The sequence below is a fragment of the Cyprinus carpio genome, chromosome A1 (assembly GCF_018340385.1).
Source record: "Cyprinus carpio isolate SPL01 chromosome A1, ASM1834038v1, whole genome shotgun sequence".
Taxonomy (NCBI): Eukaryota; Metazoa; Chordata; class Actinopteri; order Cypriniformes; family Cyprinidae; genus Cyprinus; species Cyprinus carpio.
Window position 1 is genome coordinate 28,494,037 of NC_056572.1, and position 19,055 is coordinate 28,513,091.

Here is a 19,055-nt window from a genome sequence, read left to right on the forward strand (position 1 = left end):
CTGATATACATCTCTGTGTGTGTGTGTGTGTGTGTGTGTGTGTGTGTGTGTGTGTGTGTGTGTATATATATACAGTATATACAGTGGTGTGAAAAATATTTCTTATTTTTTTGCATGTTTGTCACACTTTAATGTTTCAGATCATCAAACAAATTTAAATATTAATCAAAGATAACACAAGTAAACACAACATGCAGTTTTTAAATGAAGTTTTTTATTATTAAGGGAAAACAAAATCCAAAATTGCATGGCCCTGTGTGAAAAAGTGTTTGTCCCCTGTTAAAACTGTGGTTTATCACACCTGAGTTCAGTTTCTCTAGCCACACCCAGGCCTGATTACTGCCACACCTGTTCACAATCAAGAAATCTCTTAAATAAGACCTGCCTTTAAGTGAAGTAGACCAAAAGATCCTCAAAAGCTAGACATCATGCAGAGAGCCAAAAAAAAAAAATCAGAAAACAAATGAGAAAGTAATATAGCTATATATCAGTCTGGAAAAGGTTATAAAGCCATTTCTAAAGCTTTGGGACTCCAGCGAACCACAGTGAGAGCATTATTCACAAATGGCAAAAATATGGAACAGTGGAGAACCTTCCCAGGAGTGGCCGACCGACCAAAATTACCCCAAGAGCACAGCGACAACTCATCCAAGAGGTCACAAAAGACCCCACAACAATATCCAAAGAATTGCAGGCCTCACTTGCCTCAGTTAAGGTCAGTGTTCATGACTCCACCATAAGAAAAAGACTGGGCAAAAATGGTCTGCATGGCAGAGTTCCAAGACGAAAACCTCTGATGAGCAAAAAGAACATAAAGGCTCGTCTCAGTTTTGCCAGAAAGCATCTTGATAATCCAAAAGACTTTTGGGAAAATACTCTGTGGACTGACGAGACAAAAGCTGAACTTTTTGGAAGGTGTGTGTGTCCCATTACGTCTGGCGTAAAAGTAACGCAGAAAAGGAACATCCTACCAACAGTAAAATATGGTGGTGGTAGTGTGATGGTCTGGGGCTGTTTTGCTGCTTCAGGAGCTGGAAGACTTGCTGTGATAAATGGAAACATGAATTCTGCTGTTTACCAAAAAATCTTGAAGGAGAATGTCTGGCCATCTGTTCGTGACCTCAAGCTGAAGCGAACTTGGGTTCTGCAGCAGGACAATGATCCAAAACACACCAGCAAGTCCACCTCTGAAAGGCTGAAGAAAATGAAGACTTTGGAGTGGCCTAGTCAAAGTCCTGACCTGAATCCTATTGAGATGCTTTGGCATGACCTTAAAAAGGCGGTTCATGCAAGAAAACCCTCCAATGTGGCTGAATTACAGCAATTCTGCATAGATGAGTGGACCAAAATTCCCTCACAGCGCTGTAAGAGACTCATTGTAAGTTATCACAAACACTTGATTGCAGTTGTTGCTGCTAAGGGTGGCCCAACCAGTTATTAGGTTTAGGGGGCAAACACTTTTTCACACAGGGCCATGTAGTTTGGGATATAAAATTTTTTGATGATCTGAAACATTAAAGTGTGACAAACATGCAAAAAAATAAGAAATCAGGAAGGGGGCCAACAATTTTTCACACCAGTGTATATATATATTAGAGCTGCACGATTATGACAAAAATCATAATTGTTGATTATTCCCTTGAAATTGTAATTGTGATTTATTCATTATAATTATCACAATTTACATTGTTTATACCATTGTTTGAAGTGCATGGCATATTTTATATGAATATAAACAAGCTGAAAACACTAACTGAAAAGCCTTTATTGCTTTTCTATTAAGCCTCAAATATCAACTATACATTGGATTGTTTCTTCTTTAAAAAAAAAAATAGCAAAAATATGAATGGTATTATAATGTCATACTAAAAGTAAAATTGAAACAATGGCAATATATATATATATTGCTCCAATAGCAAAATCAAAAAAATCATTGATAACATTTTTATGACTTTCCAAAAAAGGAAAGTTGAAGAACTTTTGAAATGCGTCATCACAGTCTGTGAAGAGTCCATCTGTTTTTATTCTGTTTTGTTGTTCTTTTTCACAATGAAATCTTAAAATGATTTATTTCACATTATGTTCCTGTGCTTGTCACCTCTACTTAAGAAGTGCTGATTTGTGTTGGGGCTGAAAGTGTAAGCCTAAGGCGGTGACAGACCCATAAAAGCTTTCAATTATTATGTCACGACATCAGCACTAATGAAAATCACACTAAAGAGATCAAAAGATCATTTAACAAAACAATAACACTATCACCAATCCACATTATTATGTCTCAGAATTAGACAGTAGACTGAAAAATTAGTGGGGCCTTAAATGTAAAAGTTCAGTTTCTCACTGAATAATCCATTTGAACTGACATACTGTGTTCAATGTACAATGTCCGTTTTTTATTAATGATGAAAAGCAACACTTTCCAGACTTCCCAGAAGTCATCAGGGCCTGTAATTAACACCATATTTCTTTTCTTACGTTTGCCACTCAGTTTGCCTTTTCCTATGCTGTCCTGTTCTTATGAGACAGCATGTGTCAGTCGAAACTAAAACATTTAAATTGTAGATGAAAAATATAGTCTTAAAATCTCTAAAAATAAAATCTGCACTTGTCTGACTGGTTGGATTGGCAGCCAGGTGTGTGCGTTGAATAACTTAATTGTGTTCGCCTGTTGGTATGCGGACACACCTGTTTCCTGGAGGTCTCCACTTCATAGTGAACGTGTCCTATATGCCACATACTGAGTGAAACAGAACCCAGGCGAAAAAATCTAAACACTGGAGAAGAGAAAAGGACAGAGGAAGAGGTTAGTTAGTTGAATTTGTCTTTTAGATTGTATTTCTATATACTCATATACTGTATGTGTGTTTATATGAAGGTGTTTATATGGTTGGGCTGTCCTTTATGTTTTCCTGTCCTTCCTCTATTAATGATGACATGTAATTGTCTGATTTCATGTAATTCCTAATACTTTGTAAACACAACATATTTGTATTATTACTGTTATTATTTTTGTTTACATGCTCCTAATAAGAGACATTTGTCAGAAGCAGCCCTACAGTGTAATTATACAGTACAAGATGTTTCATGAAGCATGTGATTGTACTTTACTGCTAATTTACATTTGAGATGAACTAATTTGTGATGATGTACTGAGAATATCTCAGAGTATTTTCTGCCTTTTGGGTTTTCTGACAACCTGTTTTCTTAGATTGTGTAAGGGTAAGACGGCTGCTCCTAGATCAGCTTTGTCGTATCTGTGTAGCTGGTCTGACTTCATTCCAACATTTCAGTTACCAGTAGTTTAGAACGACTGAAAACGCTCCCCTTTTTAACACCAGTTTCTGAAATGATTATATATAGCATATACACTACCAATTTGGAATAATTTTTGAATGATGTCTCTTGTTTGCTCCAAGGCTGTTTATTTAAAAATATATTTTAAAAATTAATTTATTCCTGTGATGGCAAAGCTGAATTTTCAGCAGCCATTAATCCAGTCTTCAGTGTGAACTTTCAAATCCTTCAGAAATCATTCTAAGATTTGGTGTTCAAAAAATAGTTTTTTATTATTATTATCAGTGTTGAAAACCTTTACTGCTTAATATTTTTGTGAAAACTAGAAACCATGATACACTTACCATTCAAAATTTAGAGTAAGTTTGATTAAAAAAACAGAGAGGACACATTAAATTGATCAAAAGTGACAGTGAAGACATTAATTGTATTACAAAAGATTTCTATTTCAAATAAATGCTGTTCATTTGAATTTGTATTCATAAAAGAATCCTGAAAAAAGTGCCACCTTTTTATTGTGCAGGAAAAACAGTTTTTAACATAGATAACATTAAGAGTGATTATTAATAACTGAACTCCAATAATAACTGATAAAAATTGAGCATCAAATCAGCATATAAGAATGATTTCTGAAAGACATGTGACACTGAAGACTGGAGAAACAGCTGCTGAAAATTCATCTTTGCCATCACAGGAAAATATTATATTTTTAAATATATTTTTAAATAAAATTTGATTGTATTTTTGATCAAATAACAACAACCTTGGTGAGCATTAAAATAAATCTTAATTATTCCATATTTCAATCTTTGAAACAATCCAAAATGTATCTAAATAAATGTAAAAATAAATAAGTAAATAAATAAATGTACAATTAATTTAATCCAAATTTATCGTCTTTGAAACACTTAAAAAAAAACATCTATATAGTGGTTATTTATGCAACAATGACTGACGTGTTTGAGTGCACCTGTGTATTTTGAGTTTTTCAATCAGTCTTTGTGCTTTCAGATAAACAATGTCATTACCTGGTGAATTCCTGTCAGAGGAGCAGTTTACCTGTTCTATTTGCTTAGATGTCTTCACCAATCCTGTCTCCATACCCTGCGGCCACAGCTTCTGCTCATCATGCATCACGTCCTACTGGGAGGGCCAGGGAAAAAGCTGCTTCTGTCCTTTGTGCAAGGAAAGCTTCCGCAAGCGTCCTGAGCTCCACATCAATCACACACTTAGGGAGATCACAGAGCAGTTTAAACGGATGGCGGAGATCACATTGAGTGCACCTAGGAGTGCACCTGCAGATTCACTGCCCCTCCCTTTCTCTGCACCGAAGCCCGGAGTGCAGCACAGGACAGTAGAGCTGCCCAGAGGCCTATTGCCAGAGATGAAGAGCCGCTTCCAAAGAACATCATCCAGTGAGCCTTTGGTGTCCCATGATGCTGCTTCTCTCCCTTCTGCCAAGGCACCTAAACGAAACATTAGTGTGAGTGGAGCGGGTTCCAACGGGCCGCAGTGTCCCAGACATGGGCATAATTTGGAGCTGTTCTGCAAGACTGACCAGACATGTATTTGCGTAACATGTGCAGAGAGGGAACATTACGGGCATTCTGTGATAGACGCTAAAAGAGAGATGAATATTAAGAAGGTTAGTGTGAGAATGTATGTGAATGAGAAGTAATATCAAAGTAGGGCTGAATGAAAGTGTTTATTTGTGTATGTGTCCGTGTTAACAATTTGAATCTCTGCTCAGTCCCAGCTGCGTATCTTGGAGGTGGAGCTACAAGGATTGATCACAGTCAGAGAGAGGAAGATAGAGGAGATCCAGACATCACTTGCAGGAATTCAAGTATGTGCATCTATGCCATACTAACATTTTAAAGGAATCGTTCCAACACACTCACATGGCAATTCGTAACTATTTTGCGTTTTAGTGAATTGGTGGCTAATTTGTATGAATTTGTGAAATTTGTATGATTCTCATTTGTATGTTTTCATATGATCTGCTTAAACCACAGTGATGATTATGTTAAGGGCTGGACCTTAATGCTTACTTAAAAATATTCTTGAACGTTTCATGCGATTTACATCATATGAATGCATACAAAATCACCACTTTGTAAAATAGTTACATTTTCCTGTGAGATTGGGTTTATAGTTAACCCCAAATATAAATGTTGTCATTATTTACTCATTTGCATGTTGTTCCCATATGCTGTTATTTTTGTCTTGTGGAACACAAAAGGAGAATTTCTGAAGAATCTTCATATGGCTATTTTTATACAGTGACTGCCCATCATGACTACATCTGTTAAGCTCTACATATGGAAACACACACACACACACACCATAAAAGTAGTCTTGTATATTCTAAAGGTTCTGTCACATTAAGGAACAGTTCACCCAAATAATTCTGTCATCATTTACCCTTTATTTATACTGTGTTGAACACAAAAGAGGATATTTTAAAGAATGTTGGTAACCAAACAGGTGACAATAGCCATTAACCTCCATAGTCAGTGGCTATTGTCACCTGTTTGGTTACCAGCATTCTTCAAAATATCCTCTTTTGTGATCAACAGAAGAACAACAGGTTTAGAACAACATGAGGGTGAGTAAATGATGACAGAATTAAAAAAATATTGTGTGAACTATCCCACTATCCCTTAGAAGCAGTAATGTATGAAGAAGCACAGCTCACACAGAATTCACTATCAAACAAAACAGCTGTCTGATGTTCAATGTGGCGAATCCCAAACCTGTTGCAAAATCTGCTTTGGAAAATCTTACATCCCCATGCGCTAATTCCCAAGCATGTTGATTCCCATTTAAATGACTGCATTTTGCCTGTGAATATTCTCTGAACAATTCTATCGCACCTTTAGTTTTATGAAGCCACACCACCAAAATTCACAAATATTTTCAGCGAGTAAAGACTTAAATTCAGTTCTGTTCTTTACAAAAAGACCAAAAGCCATATTGGCTGCTTTTATGGTGTTTTCGTCATTAGAGACTTACTGTCAAGATCAAGAGAACTGTTGCTGCATGGAAAAGGTGTTTGTTAATATTCTTGTTCCATAGAAGAATGTCATATGGGTTTAAAAGGTCATGAGGGTTTCCTCATTCTCTTAATTCTTGTAATTGTCTATTATATTTTTTTCTTTGTCTCATTTGCTTCCTCTAAGTGAATGCAGAGCAAGAGAAAGCAGGTACTGTGAGTATGTTTGCTGATTTAATGAAAGCTGTTGAGAAGTCCCAGGCTGAACTTCTGGAGGTGGTGGAGATGGGACAGCGGGCTGCAGAACTTCGCTCTCAGGTCTTCATACGTGAGCTGCAGACGGAGATCTCTGAACTCAGAAATAGATGCAGCTCCCTCAGTCAGTTGACCCAGTCACAAGATCATGTTTCCTTCTTCAAGGTCTCAATTAAAACCGGACTTAAATTGTTTGTTTTTGTATTTTATGCCCCAATATGTAACCAAAATATATATTACTGATGTTTCTTTTCAGACATATCCAGCCTACTGTAGTTTACCTGTGACAAAGAGCTGGGAAGAAGTGGCCTTGACCCCTGACCCCACTGCTGGAGCAGTGCTGAGAAATGTCACTCAGATGGTGGAGGAGGTTCAGGAAGCCTTGAGGAGACTGTCAGCGATCTGTAAGAGAAAGTTCCTTCATGAACTGCTCTTTAACTGATCATTTACATATACTCTCATTGTAGTTCCAAATGCATATGACTTTTTCCTGTAGATTGGAAAGTAAATAATAACAGATTTATTTTTTTATTTATTTTTTTCATTTATTCCTTTGAATAAATAGGGTTTGAATATGTTAACAGAGTGATGACATCTTTGACTCATTATTTGTTAAAAAAAAAATTCAGTCAAATTTCAGTCATGTTTACGATATGTATTGTTGTGCTGTCAGGTTTGCGCCCTTCCACAGGAAACCCACAGGAAATATATCAACAAAGTAAGTTTTTTCTCTTCCTTTTCCCCTGTCCAGTCCAATTTCAGCTTCCCCTCACAGTTTTCAGTCCTAGGGGCTAAATCATAAAATCGAAATGTCACTACAGGACTGTCCACTTTTTAAAGTCAGATTCAATACTAATCTTATCATTTAAACTTTAAAGGCATTATTGACTTTGAATATTGTTGGCTCATATGTCAAATTATTGGTAAATGACAAATTAAAATTAGTCTTACCCAAGAGTAGACTAAATTATGAAGGTTTTTAAAAAAAAGTCTTGAAAAAAATGCTGAAAATGTCTGTTTTCATGTTGATAATTTTATAACAACATACTGTACACTTACCATTCAAATAATTGAGTTGTTTGGAAAAATTGAGATTTTTTTCCATATTTTTGAAAGAAGTCTCTTATGTTCAAAAAGGCTGTATTTATTTATTTGATATAATATATATTAAATATTACAAACTGTATATATTACATTTTTAAATAATTTTAAATGTAATATATTTTTAAATATAATTTATTTCTGTGATGGCAAAGCTGAATTTTCAGCAGCCATTACTTCCGTCTTCACTATATCATTCAAATATGATGATTTGGTGCTCAAATATTAATAATGGTTCTTATTATTATTATCAATGTTGAAATTAGATTTTGCTGTTTAACCCTCAAACCTTTTGACTGGTTGTGTATATGCTTGGAGTGATTAATTGTACTAATTGGTGTACAAGGCGCTTAATTCTGCAATTTTATAAAAGTAATATTTTTCTTCTGCTTTCCTCTGTAGAAGTGTGGAGTGTGCAGGAATATGCAAGTATGAGATCATTTCTATACGATGCATGTGCATTAGACACATCACATGTTTGTCACTACTGTTATTTGTATTCCTTCAAACATCTTATAGCTATTCAAATGTGTTCTGTTTCTCTCCTCAGTGGATGTGACCCTAGATCAAGACTCAGCCCATCCGCGTCTGATCATCTCTGAGGATGGTAAACAGGTGCACTGCAGTGACCGCTACCAGCTGGTGCCAGACACAACTGAACGGTTTGACCGTGTGGTGTGTGTACTTGGCCGCCAAGGTATCAGCTCTGGCTGCCATTACTGGGAGGTTGTGGTGGGTGAGAAGACGGACTGGGATATAGGCATTGCTAGTCGCTCCATCAACAGGAAAGGAAAAATAACCGCAAACCCAGCTAATGGATTTTGGTTTCTAAGTCTACGTGACAAACATGAGTATGTCTTTCGTACAGAACCATCAATGCCTATAATCGTACAAACAAAACCACAGTGTGTCGGCGTGTATGTAGACTATGAAAAAGGACAATTGTCCTTTTATAATGCAGATACAAAGTCACTGATATTTACCTTCACAGACTCCTTTTCAGATACTTTATATCCTTTTTTCAGCCCATGCACCAACAAATCTGGCAAAAATGAGGCTCCCCTTATCATATGTCCTGCCTATTCAGCTAACCCAAGCTGGCTGACTGAAAAATGAAATATTGCTCAAAGGGTTTGTTTACTTTATTATTTCATTCCAAATGATGAAAATGGATATGGTTTTCATTTACAATCCATGTGATCATTTCATTGGCTTAATGATTTTATATATAATCAACAAAACATTAAACAGTTAATCCTTATAGATTATTTGATATACCTTGACAATAATAAGATTTATGAACCGCAAATGATTGCCTATAGGCTTGAAATTGAAATTTGGTATTTTTTGACACTGAATACAAGATTGGATGGTGATGGAAATCTGATTGTAAAATAACCCATTAGTATTTAGCTTGATCAAGCATGTATTATATGCAAAATATATAATATTCAAATATGTGTTTTGTACATTACAGTAAAGCAAAAATAAATGTGTATATAGGTGACTGCATCTCTTCTATGTTCTATGTTGTCTTTACTCTCTGAATCTTTATATTCCATATGGGATTATGGTCCAAGAAGACAAACCAAACCAAAAGGCCTTTAAAATAATGAACAATACAGCAAGTTATGAGATTGTGACTAATAATAATAATGTGTGTGTGTGTGTGTGTGTGTGTGTGTGTGTGTGTGTGTGTGTGTGTGTGTGTGTGTGTGTGTTATTTTGCCTTTCGTCATAATTGTGACTTTATGTTTCAAAATTCTTATTTGTAGAAGTAACTTTTTATTATATTCCAACTTCTCTGTTTGCTTATAAAATTTAATTGATGTCTGAAATGTGATATTTCATTCTCATTAAAGTAGTTTATTGCATCTTTGATTTCAAGGTGACCAATTATTGCATTTCAATCTATTAATATCATCCATTCAAGAACTTCTAGAACATCTATGTCAATGTTATACATTTGCAGTGCTGGGTGAGGCCACTGTGATCCTCAGCTCGAAACCGATAGGCTAGATAGGGACTCTGCCGGGGCACTGACCTCTTGCCTCCACATTGCGTGTATATATAATGAGGGAGCTGTAGAAAAAAAAGAGCTAGACGTTAAGTAACCATCAGTAACCAATGGCTGCGGCTCTTCTCTTGTGATCGCGCGCAGCGTCAGACCTGCTGCACGCCGCGTTCGAGGGCACTGATGGCACAGCGCTTCAGGCAACGCCACAAACCTGCTTTCGCTCCACAGTACATGCAAGACAGGTAAGTTTGATTTTCAGTGAATTTCCGATTCAAATTATTTTGATATTCAACTATATGTGTATAGTCTGTGTGCACGCGCACATTTTAAAGCTACCCTCACTGATTTTTATTTTTATATTAAGTGGGATCTGTTATTAGAGGGTTAATTTTATGTGATAAGTTTGTTGATAAATTTTTTTTTTTGTTATGTGTTGGATTTTTATGGAGATGTTTTTATAGAGTTATTCTGTCTGTAATTAGACTACAAATCAAACATAAGGTATGATTATTATACGAAATGAAGGCTAACGTTACGCATTTTTGGATGAACCACTTTCTCTTTTAATATCGATTGTTTTTATAGATTAATTCTGTGTGTTTTTGGCCGATTAAAGTCAAAGATTTTCATTTGAAATTGCTGTTTAGAGTCTGGAGTCCCATCTGCGTGCATGATCTACAAATAAATCTACAGGGGGGGAATCAGGGACAGGTTTACTTCTCTGCAGGTTTGTACATAGAGTTCTACACCCAAGTACATCATTTATAGTACAAAAAAACAAAGATTACAGTGTGCACATATGTGATTACAACATCTTAGAAATTGGCAGTTTGGAAGATTCATTCAATATTTTGCCAAAACTATTTCGTTAACTGCTATTTAACTACTTTTCTAGAACAAAAATCAATTTCATTTTATGTATTGCGGGTCACCCATCATGGGCGTGGCCTTGTTGAGATCACATGACCAGCTGCATCTTGCAATTGTTACTTAAATAATAATAATAATAATAATAATAAAAAAATTATGTTATTTTACCTTACCTTTTCTTCCATGCAACTTATCGATAGGACTGAATTCAAGTATGTCTGTTATATGGATATGTGAAATATGAGGCAGAGAAAAACATAACTGAAAATGAATAAAACACAACTTAAGTTTCAGTATGAAATACCAGCAGTATACACAATTCATGCACCCATGCTGAATGATCTCAGTATAAAGTCTAAAACTGACTTTAGGGCAAATAAGGAAGCATCTGAATGGATTTTTGGATTTTTGGATTTTTCATGAATGCTTACTCAGATGATTCGCCATATTAACCTCAGTTACTACTGCAAACTAATGATGATAATAAAGTATTACAGTTGTGGGGGACCTCCATCCTGTGGCGTTTAACCCAGCAGGGACTAAATGCTGCAAAGCCAATGAAATGCAAATCAAAAATGCTCAGGGGAAGCACAATTAATAATTTAGAAGTTGGTGAAATAACCTGCATGCAATTTAAATCTCTTTATATACTGTCTAAAACATTATTCTGTATATCAGTGAATATAACTGTATAGGACATTACAAACTGATCATAGATTACATAACTCACATACATCTTCTGTTCTTCTGCAGTGGTCATTCTCTCTGACTCAGTGTCTGTTATTTAGAGATGATATCAAATTGACGCCAGCCATCATCCCTGGATTTCCCTGGCCTTATGTTGACATGGCAACAGGAAGGAAAAGTCAGTGTCTTTTCTGTGCTCATAATGTCTATATGAATATGCGTGTGTGTACATTTTTTACATAATGTGCTTTATATATTTATACATTTATGCTTTCTTGTCATCTCTTAACACTTCCAGAGTGTGTATATTCTAACAGCTCTCCCACACTGGGTTCAGCCTGCATTAATCATCTCAGCATATATCTTCTGGTCCAGTATCCATCTTTGTGATCTTAACTCCACCCTTGTTTTCTCTTCGCCAGGCTCCACTTCAAAAGGCGGAGTACGTTTCCCTGATGATGATGAAGATGCTCCCATTAACAATAGCTGTGATGAAAAGCTTCAGGATAAAGTCATCACTGCTCTACCAGAGCCTGATGGCGCATATCTTGTTAAGGTGAAAGAAACTGCTTAAAAAATAAAAATAAAAAAACTTAAGAAATAATAAAAAACAAACAGTATATAAGATGTGTTGCATGCTGAAATCGTTGACTGTGGAACTCTGTATCTAGGTGGGATTTTTAAGGAGCCATCACAAATATGAAATCATCTTTTCTTTGCCACAAGTCCCAACACTAGGGAAAGATGTCTCCCTTTCCCCCGCACTACGCACTACTGCAAAACCACGACTACGTGCAACACACATCACACCAAGGCCTGATGGTATGTTTTTGCATTGGTCTTATGGTGTTTATAAGTTGGAAAGATCGTAATTAGTTGAACGCACATGAAATTTGTACATGAAACTTATTTTAAATGAAAATTAATTATTTCATTTCCATACAAAATACCACATATATATATATATATATATATATATATATATATATATATATATATATATATATATATATATATATATATATATATATATATATTGATATTTATAAATATATTATTAAATATGTTTGAATGTTAAAAATACATAGACAATACAAAAATTACCGATAAACGGTAATCTGCCAGCAGTTATCATATCATATCAGCAACCTACAGATGTATTTATAGATATTTCTTTATATTTTATAGACTAACTAGCATTTATGAAGAACACCTTATTTTCCAAAATGTCATCAAAATAATATAAATATGTATATATACAAATTTACCATAGTGTATTTTGCAATTACAATAGAATATATAGCGATTCAATTTACAGGACCTTCTTAAATTGAATAAAACATTAAAAACTATTTAAAATTATTACAAACAAGAAGAAATGTTACTGAATTTTATGCAGAAAAGGTACATCGGCATCTTGTTCCAACCAAAGTTATTTGAACGCCCCTGACATTGTAATTACGACTTCCCAACTCAGAAATATGAATTTCCCAGGAGGACTTGAACGCACAATTAGACCAAATTTTACCATACATATAGTCTTCTATGTCACTTATCAAAGTCTGCTTACAACCCTTATGTTCTCATTTATTCACATAAAGCCTTTTAAGAGGTGTTCAGCTTTTCAGCTGAAGCTACTTACAGTAGACTTATTACAGGGAGAGTCTCAGTGGAGCAACCTGGGTTAAGTGCTCTGCTCCGGGGCACAAGGTTAATGAACAATACCTGTGATCTTGAAACCATCTCAGTCTTGCTTGGGATTGAACAAGAAACCTTTGAGAAAACAGCCCAGATCTATAAACATGAGGCTTCCTTAACTCAGTGAATGATGAGAATGTTTAGAAAACTAGATACATGTAGCTAAAACTAAGCAGTAACAATTAATACAATTAAACAAGGCTGTAAAAACAAAAGCACTATCAGAGCAGTTAATGTGGATCTAAGATTGCTTGTACATCTGACTTCTGATAAAAACATCAAGCCAAATGCAAGACGTCATATTAAGATCAATAGTCACACTCCTATTTCAGCCCGGCATTGATCTCTCCATTAGCTGAAACTCACTTAGCGCGTTTATTATAGTGTCATTTTTCCCACAGTTGAATCTCAAAGGGAAATCTTAGTAGGTTAGCTGTATCTAAGTGTACAATTTATATTCTAAAAGAAGCTGCAAGCACTTTGCAGTTAGGTGATTGTTTCTCTATGATGATTTCAATCTTCCAGTCTTATCCTGGTCACTCAGGCGTTTTCTTTTACCCATCTTTTTATTCTCCATGACATTTTGTGTTGTCTTGGTATCCCTCTGTATCTGTATTCATCCCACTCACTCCCATTCATCTTTCTGTGCTCTTTTAAGGGGGAGCGAGGGTGGTTTGTGAGTACAGCGCTCAGCAGGAGGGAGTGGTGCAAGAGGAACTCACCCTGGTCAACAGGAACAGAAGAGACAGCAGCGTCCGAGTTCGATTACAGGCCAGAGTCATGGGTGAGATACACACACCAACTGGTGACAGATCTCTAGTCATTCATAACAAAGCGTTCATGAGGTGATGTGTGTCCATCATGTGGACCAGTATAGTTGTCTCGGCATATTCAGTTCAGTTCAGTTGTTTCAAAGCTGTTTTACAAAAAAATATTAAGCTGGGATGGGAGAAAGTATTTTTAAAAATGAAATTAAAGGAATAGTCCACCGAAGAATGGAAATTTTCTCTTCATTTATGCATCCTCATTCTGTCCAGATTAACACAAACTTTTAGAGAATTTTAGCAGAATAATCAATCTCTGTGAGTCTATATAATGCAAGTGGATAGATCTCTCAAAATAATGCTTCAAATGCTTCAAACCATGTAAAATGAACATGGCGGTAATCCATACAACCTCTAGTTGATGAATCAGTCAGTGTCTTCTTAATAGAGATGTGCAACAGCAATCGAGTACTCCAGTACTCGACCATGACAGCGACGATCGATCATGTAAACGATGATCAAAATCTTTTTCTCCTGATTGGTTATACTGTAGCAGCACTTTGGTAGGCGCCCTGAGCTCTGATTGTTTAGCTTGCCATAGCATGAGTCAAAAGACATGAGAAGAGAGAGAATGGCCTCAAAGTCACGTAGTGATGTCTGGCTTCACTTTGATAGATTTGGGATATCAACATGTATTAGCATGCTGAATGCACTGGAATCACTTAATAATGTAGATGAAAATATAGCACAAATCTGCCATAAACATAGCATTATAATGAGAACTTTATAGAAATCTATAGTAAATTCTGTCCTTGCCTGTTTTTCAGCGCACAGTCATGAAAGCGCATCACAGTGGAGCGGGAGCTCTCTCTCAATCTCACTCTCTCTCTCTCTCTCTCTCTCTCTCTCACTTTCTCTATAGCGTGTAACAAAGTTCACTGGCATTTGCATCCTTTTGTGCAGATACAAGTTGTGATGTTACGTCTATGTTATGCATCTAAGTTATCTGATTAATATCAAAGGATGTGTCATAGAACAGGCTACAGTTTATTGGCATAAAGTCACACTTCACCTCAGGCAGCTATTTCTTTTTAGATGCTTCTTTATTAGTAACATTGCTGCATCATAATCATAATCTAACAGTGTTCTAATCACGTGTTCATGTTTTTATAGACAGGTTTCCATGTCATATTTTTATTTTTAATATTCATTTTCATTACAGTCTTCAGATATTTTCATTATCTCCATGACAGCCATGCCCCACCCCCCGAAGTACTCGATTACTAATTTTTTAAACCCATCGATGATCGAGATGAAAAATTTGGCAAAAATGCCCATCCCTACTTCTGAGGCAAACTATTGGTGTGTGCATGAGAAAAATTCTAATATTGTTAACTATAAACCAGCCAACTCTCCAATGTGTGTTTGCTTGACAAAAATGTCAGCTTCGGGACTGTCACTTAAGTTTCACAACGCGCTGTTATCACGCTTTACTATATGCTGACATTCACAGTTAGCTGCAAGCAATAGTTTTTAGTTTACAAAGTTTAAAATATTTTTATTTTTCTAACACACACCTACTGTTTTGTTACAGAAGATATTGATTCAACTTTGGATTACCATTATGTTCGTTTGTGTGATTTTTGAAGCATCATTTTAAGCGATCTATCTACTTGCATTATATGGACTCACAGATGGATACATTTTTTTAAAATCTAATTTTGTGTTCATATGAAGAAAGAAATAAGAATACATATGGGATGGCATGAGGCTGAGTAAATGAGAGAATTTTCTTTTTTGGGTGGAGTTGTGGCTTAAACATAAGCCACAACTCTAAACGTTCTAGCCAGCTTGAGAAACAATACCAGAATTTGTCATAATAGAAACACTGTAAATGACGTAAGGGCTTTAATTAGTTGATTTAGTACTTATACTCCTCTTATTTTGTAGTAAGATACAAAAACAAAGCCAAAATGTGCTCAATATGAGGGTTAGAATTGTTAAGTAACATTAAGTAAGAACTAATTTGTAAATAGAAAATCACCACCACTAAAATAAGAAACTACCTATTGTTTTTCACAGATCGCCACCACGGGACACCAATGTTACTTGATGGAGTGCGTTGTGTTGGTGAAGAAAAACACACAAAATAATGACACAAAAGATCTGACTAAATCTGTTTGCTTGGGTATATGATGAGAATAGACCAAAATGAATGAATGCACATGTGAATGTGAACAACCCGTCTCACACCCATCCATTGGAGGATCACAACTGAATTGCATTCGCTATTCTAGTGTCTATGTATCACAGGTCTGCTAATCCATCACAAATTCAACTTTGGTTTTTAACAGAATTTTATTACAGGAGAATTAAATCAAAAAAGCAATTTAAAGAGAAAAAGCAATACAATTGCATCTGGCCAAGGATAACATGTGTCACAAGTTCAGCTGAGTTCAGCTATGTGCTGTTTGATAGCCTAATGATGAGTTACTATACATTCACTATATTGAGCTTCTCATTAGCCACAAAATGAAACAAAAAACTGTTTGGCTTAGCTGGTTACTTTATTAAATTTAAAACGTATATCAAGAACAAGCAAGCAACCAACTTTATTTATTTATTTATTTTGCAAGTATTACCTGAATGCCTGAAGGTGGAATGTATGTATAATCAGGTGCATGATATACACTTTATATACATAATTATATATAATTATATGTCATCCTATTGCTTAAATGCTTTCCAACCATAATCAATCAATCAGTCATCAATCTTTCCAACTGCTGTGATACATTTCTCAAATATGATGTGATTTGTTAATACAAAAAAGTAGGTTATATAAAACACTTGTTGATTGCTTTGTGTACAAATAATTATGAGATATGTACTGCAATGCATTGACCTACTCAAACATAACTTGGCAACTGATATTACTAGCAGGGTTTCCATCACCCTGCTTTTATGCGCATTTTGAAGTATCGCATCAGAATTGAGTGATGGAAACACTGAATTTCAAATAAAAATGCCTTAATTCGCAAAAAAGTTTTTATGCTCGCCTGAGGTGGATTTTGACCTGTGCGAAAAATGTTTAATGTGAATAATGGGAGATGGAAATGCATTTTGCGAATAAATTCCTCCAAGCACATTAAAAAAGTCGTGTTACTTTGTGCTATGGGATGGTAAATACTGACTAACCAGCTGACCGATCTCATTCCACAGCATCTAAAATGTTGTCATCCAAGTATTTTTGTATTATTGCCTCCCAGGAACTGTTAAACGACTGCGTTCCCAAACAGCAGCATCCACCTCCGAAAGCAATAACCGCATTCATTGTGTTTTGTCTGCTCGTTCTGAGGTGCAAGTAATTTATTATATATGAAAATTATTATATTCAGTAGCTTCTCCTACTTTTCTTAGTGATGTATAGTGCCCGTTTATCAGGAAGTGATGATTTTGTTCTCTTTGACTCATTGGATGGAAATGGTACTTGTTCGCAAAGGTTTTGTGCGATATTCCAATTTTGCGCTTAAGTTAAATTCACAACTTTGGATAGAAACCTGGCTACTGTCATACTCTGAGGAAACTTAAAGGCACAATTTGTAAGTTTTCTCTGCTAAAGAAACAAAGGCGTAGTTTGATGATGCCTTGACTGAGTGTGGAATCATGGGAGTTGTTGTCTTCATCCCCACAGCCAATGGAATCCGATGGGACTCGAGCAAAAATCATGTTCATGGATAAGCTAATGATTTATTAACGTAGTAGTATAAAGCAGGGTGAGGTTGAAAGCCATCAAAGCGAAATGAGGCCATTGAACGAGCGTGACACACGGTTCGAATGCAGCAGAGCTTTTATTATGCCACAGTGGACCGCTTCCGCTCCTTCCAGTCGTGCGTATGTGTAAAGCGGCGCTATTTTATCATACTAGATATATTTGAAAGTTCTGTTATAATGTTACTCTATGTGATCATCACCTGTCTAATAAAACACAAAACATATTAAAGCGTCTTTGGTGTTTCCATGTTTTCTACAAAACCGGAAATCAAGGGTTTATGACGTCATTGGCAGGCTACACAATGACACTATGCACACAGTCAGTGTCACTAGTTAAAAATGCTTATTTCTCCGGATTTAAACATTCTTTGAAACATTTGGGATAATCTAAGTACACAAGTCAGCAAAATATATAACACTCTTCTAGTGGTTTGTAAATATATTAAAAAAATTTAAAAAATCGTAGGCTACATATTGTGCCTTTAAAGGGGTGGTGCATTTTTTTTTCTAGGCTTGATTGCATTTATGAAGTGCAGGTCTAACATGTGTTAATGCTTTGTTAAAAAAAAAAAAAAAACACATTATTTTTCACATAATTTACCTTTATTTCACACCGCTCTGTCCCTTCTCTGAGAAACACGCTGATAATTCCCTGCTTTTATGAAGCCCCTCCCTCAGAAATAGGCGATGGGCTCTGATTGGTTAGCTAGCCCAGTGTGTTGTGATTGGCTAAAGCGCCTCTAGCTTGCATCTAAACGTCCTGCCCCTCACCTCAGCGGCATGTGCTCCAGTTGTATTGTAAACAACAGCGTTGCTAATATTGCTTATCAGTTTGAGCCTGATTGAGAAGCAGAGGATATTACTGAAAAGGATCGTGCAGAACCTGTGCAAGCACAGCTTTTAATAGTAGGCCTATGTTGTTTGTTTGTTGTTGTCTCAAACTTTTAGATACGCTGTTATTTGTAAATGCTACTGCTTATGTTAGCTTTTAATATACGGTTTTATCTTGATTAAAGCTTTAATACAGTACAGCAACTGCACGCACGTCCATGTCTAGCGCTTAATAGCTATCTGAAAATAAGTGTATAATTGGAACAGTTCACTGTTGGAGCTGAGCTGAATGAGAGAGAGAAAGAGAGAGAGAGAGATGCAGAGTGTGTGTAGAGCAGGGGGACGTGAGGAACAGTAGGGCCTACAGAACATTGATTTTGAAACTTGTGAATCCATTAGAATCGTTAGATGACAGAATCGCAATTCATATATAAAAAAGGATTCATATATGAATAGATTTTTACGTGCACCTCTAGTTTTCTCTTCCTCTTCTCTAAAGCAGCACGCGCAGTATGGCCTCACCGCTTTTGCTGCCTTTTCCAGAGGGCGGGGTTTATCTGGGTTTGTTACATCACAAATCTGGGAAGTAACTTGTTGTAGTCCCTACCAGACGTTTTTGTAGGCATTAAACTGCCAGAATTTTAAAAGACTGCATTGAACATTGACCCCTCTAACATTACATTGAACTTTCAGCTTCGTAACTTTGCCGATATTATGTTCAAACAGCAACATTACACACTAACTAACGTTAAAAAAATGAAATTGCAAT

General features: G+C 35.9%; 2 protein-coding genes across 5 annotated transcripts; both read left to right on the forward strand.

Annotated features, from left to right (window-relative positions):
• Positions 1 to 2,655: 2,655 nt before the first annotated feature.
• Positions 2,656 to 9,157, forward strand: btr01 (bloodthirsty-related gene family, member 1). Its single transcript, XM_042760436.1, has 8 exons — positions 2,656 to 2,803; positions 4,306 to 4,939; positions 5,045 to 5,140; positions 6,476 to 6,709; positions 6,801 to 6,948; positions 7,218 to 7,262; positions 8,048 to 8,074; positions 8,196 to 9,157. The coding sequence occupies exons 2-8, from the start codon at positions 4,313 to 4,315 to the stop codon at positions 8,759 to 8,761; spliced, it is 1,743 nt and encodes a 580-aa protein (XP_042616370.1). The 5' UTR covers positions 2,656 to 2,803; positions 4,306 to 4,312; the 3' UTR covers positions 8,762 to 9,157.
• Positions 9,158 to 9,747: 590 nt separating this feature from the next.
• Positions 9,748 to 17,689, forward strand: si:ch211-151p13.8 (uncharacterized protein LOC562078 homolog). Of its 4 annotated transcripts, XM_019063451.2 has the most exons (7): positions 9,860 to 9,904; positions 10,310 to 10,389; positions 11,286 to 11,397; positions 11,642 to 11,775; positions 11,891 to 12,041; positions 13,576 to 13,701; positions 15,764 to 17,689. In XM_019063451.2, exons 3-7 carry the CDS (start codon positions 11,379 to 11,381, stop codon positions 15,832 to 15,834), a joined length of 501 nt encoding a protein of 166 aa, XP_018918996.1. In that variant the 5' UTR covers positions 9,860 to 9,904; positions 10,310 to 10,389; positions 11,286 to 11,378; the 3' UTR covers positions 15,835 to 17,689. The 4 variants fall into 4 exon arrangements, with proteins under 4 accessions (XP_018919050.1, XP_042616381.1, XP_018918996.1 ...); XM_019063505.2 differs by lacking the exon at positions 10,310 to 10,389 and having other exon boundaries at positions 9,748 to 9,904; XM_042760447.1 differs by lacking the exon at positions 10,310 to 10,389 and having other exon boundaries at positions 9,758 to 9,904; positions 11,321 to 11,397.
• The last annotated feature ends 1,366 nt before the right edge of the window (positions 17,690 to 19,055 follow it).

Excerpts from the sequence above, each read along its gene's own strand:
- btr01 (XM_042760436.1), top strand. The coding sequence starts at position 4,313 with ATGTCATTACCTGGTGAATTCCTGTCAGAGGAGCAGTTTACCTGTTCT. Across the intron at positions 4,940-5,044 it reads GAGAGATGAATATTAAGAAG|TCCCAGCTGCGTATCTTGGA; the intron begins GTTAGTGTGAGA and ends ATCTCTGCTCAG. Across the intron at positions 7,263-8,047 it reads ACAGGAAATATATCAACAAA|AAGTGTGGAGTGTGCAGGAA; the intron begins GTAAGTTTTTTC and ends TTTCCTCTGTAG.
- si:ch211-151p13.8 (XM_042760447.1), top strand. The coding sequence starts at position 9,843 with ATGGCACAGCGCTTCAGGCAACGCCACAAACCTGCTTTCGCTCCACAG. Across the intron at positions 9,905-11,320 it reads CCACAGTACATGCAAGACAG|AGATGATATCAAATTGACGC; the intron begins GTAAGTTTGATT and ends TCTGTTATTTAG. Across the intron at positions 11,776-11,890 it reads ATGGCGCATATCTTGTTAAG|GTGGGATTTTTAAGGAGCCA; the intron begins GTGAAAGAAACT and ends CTCTGTATCTAG.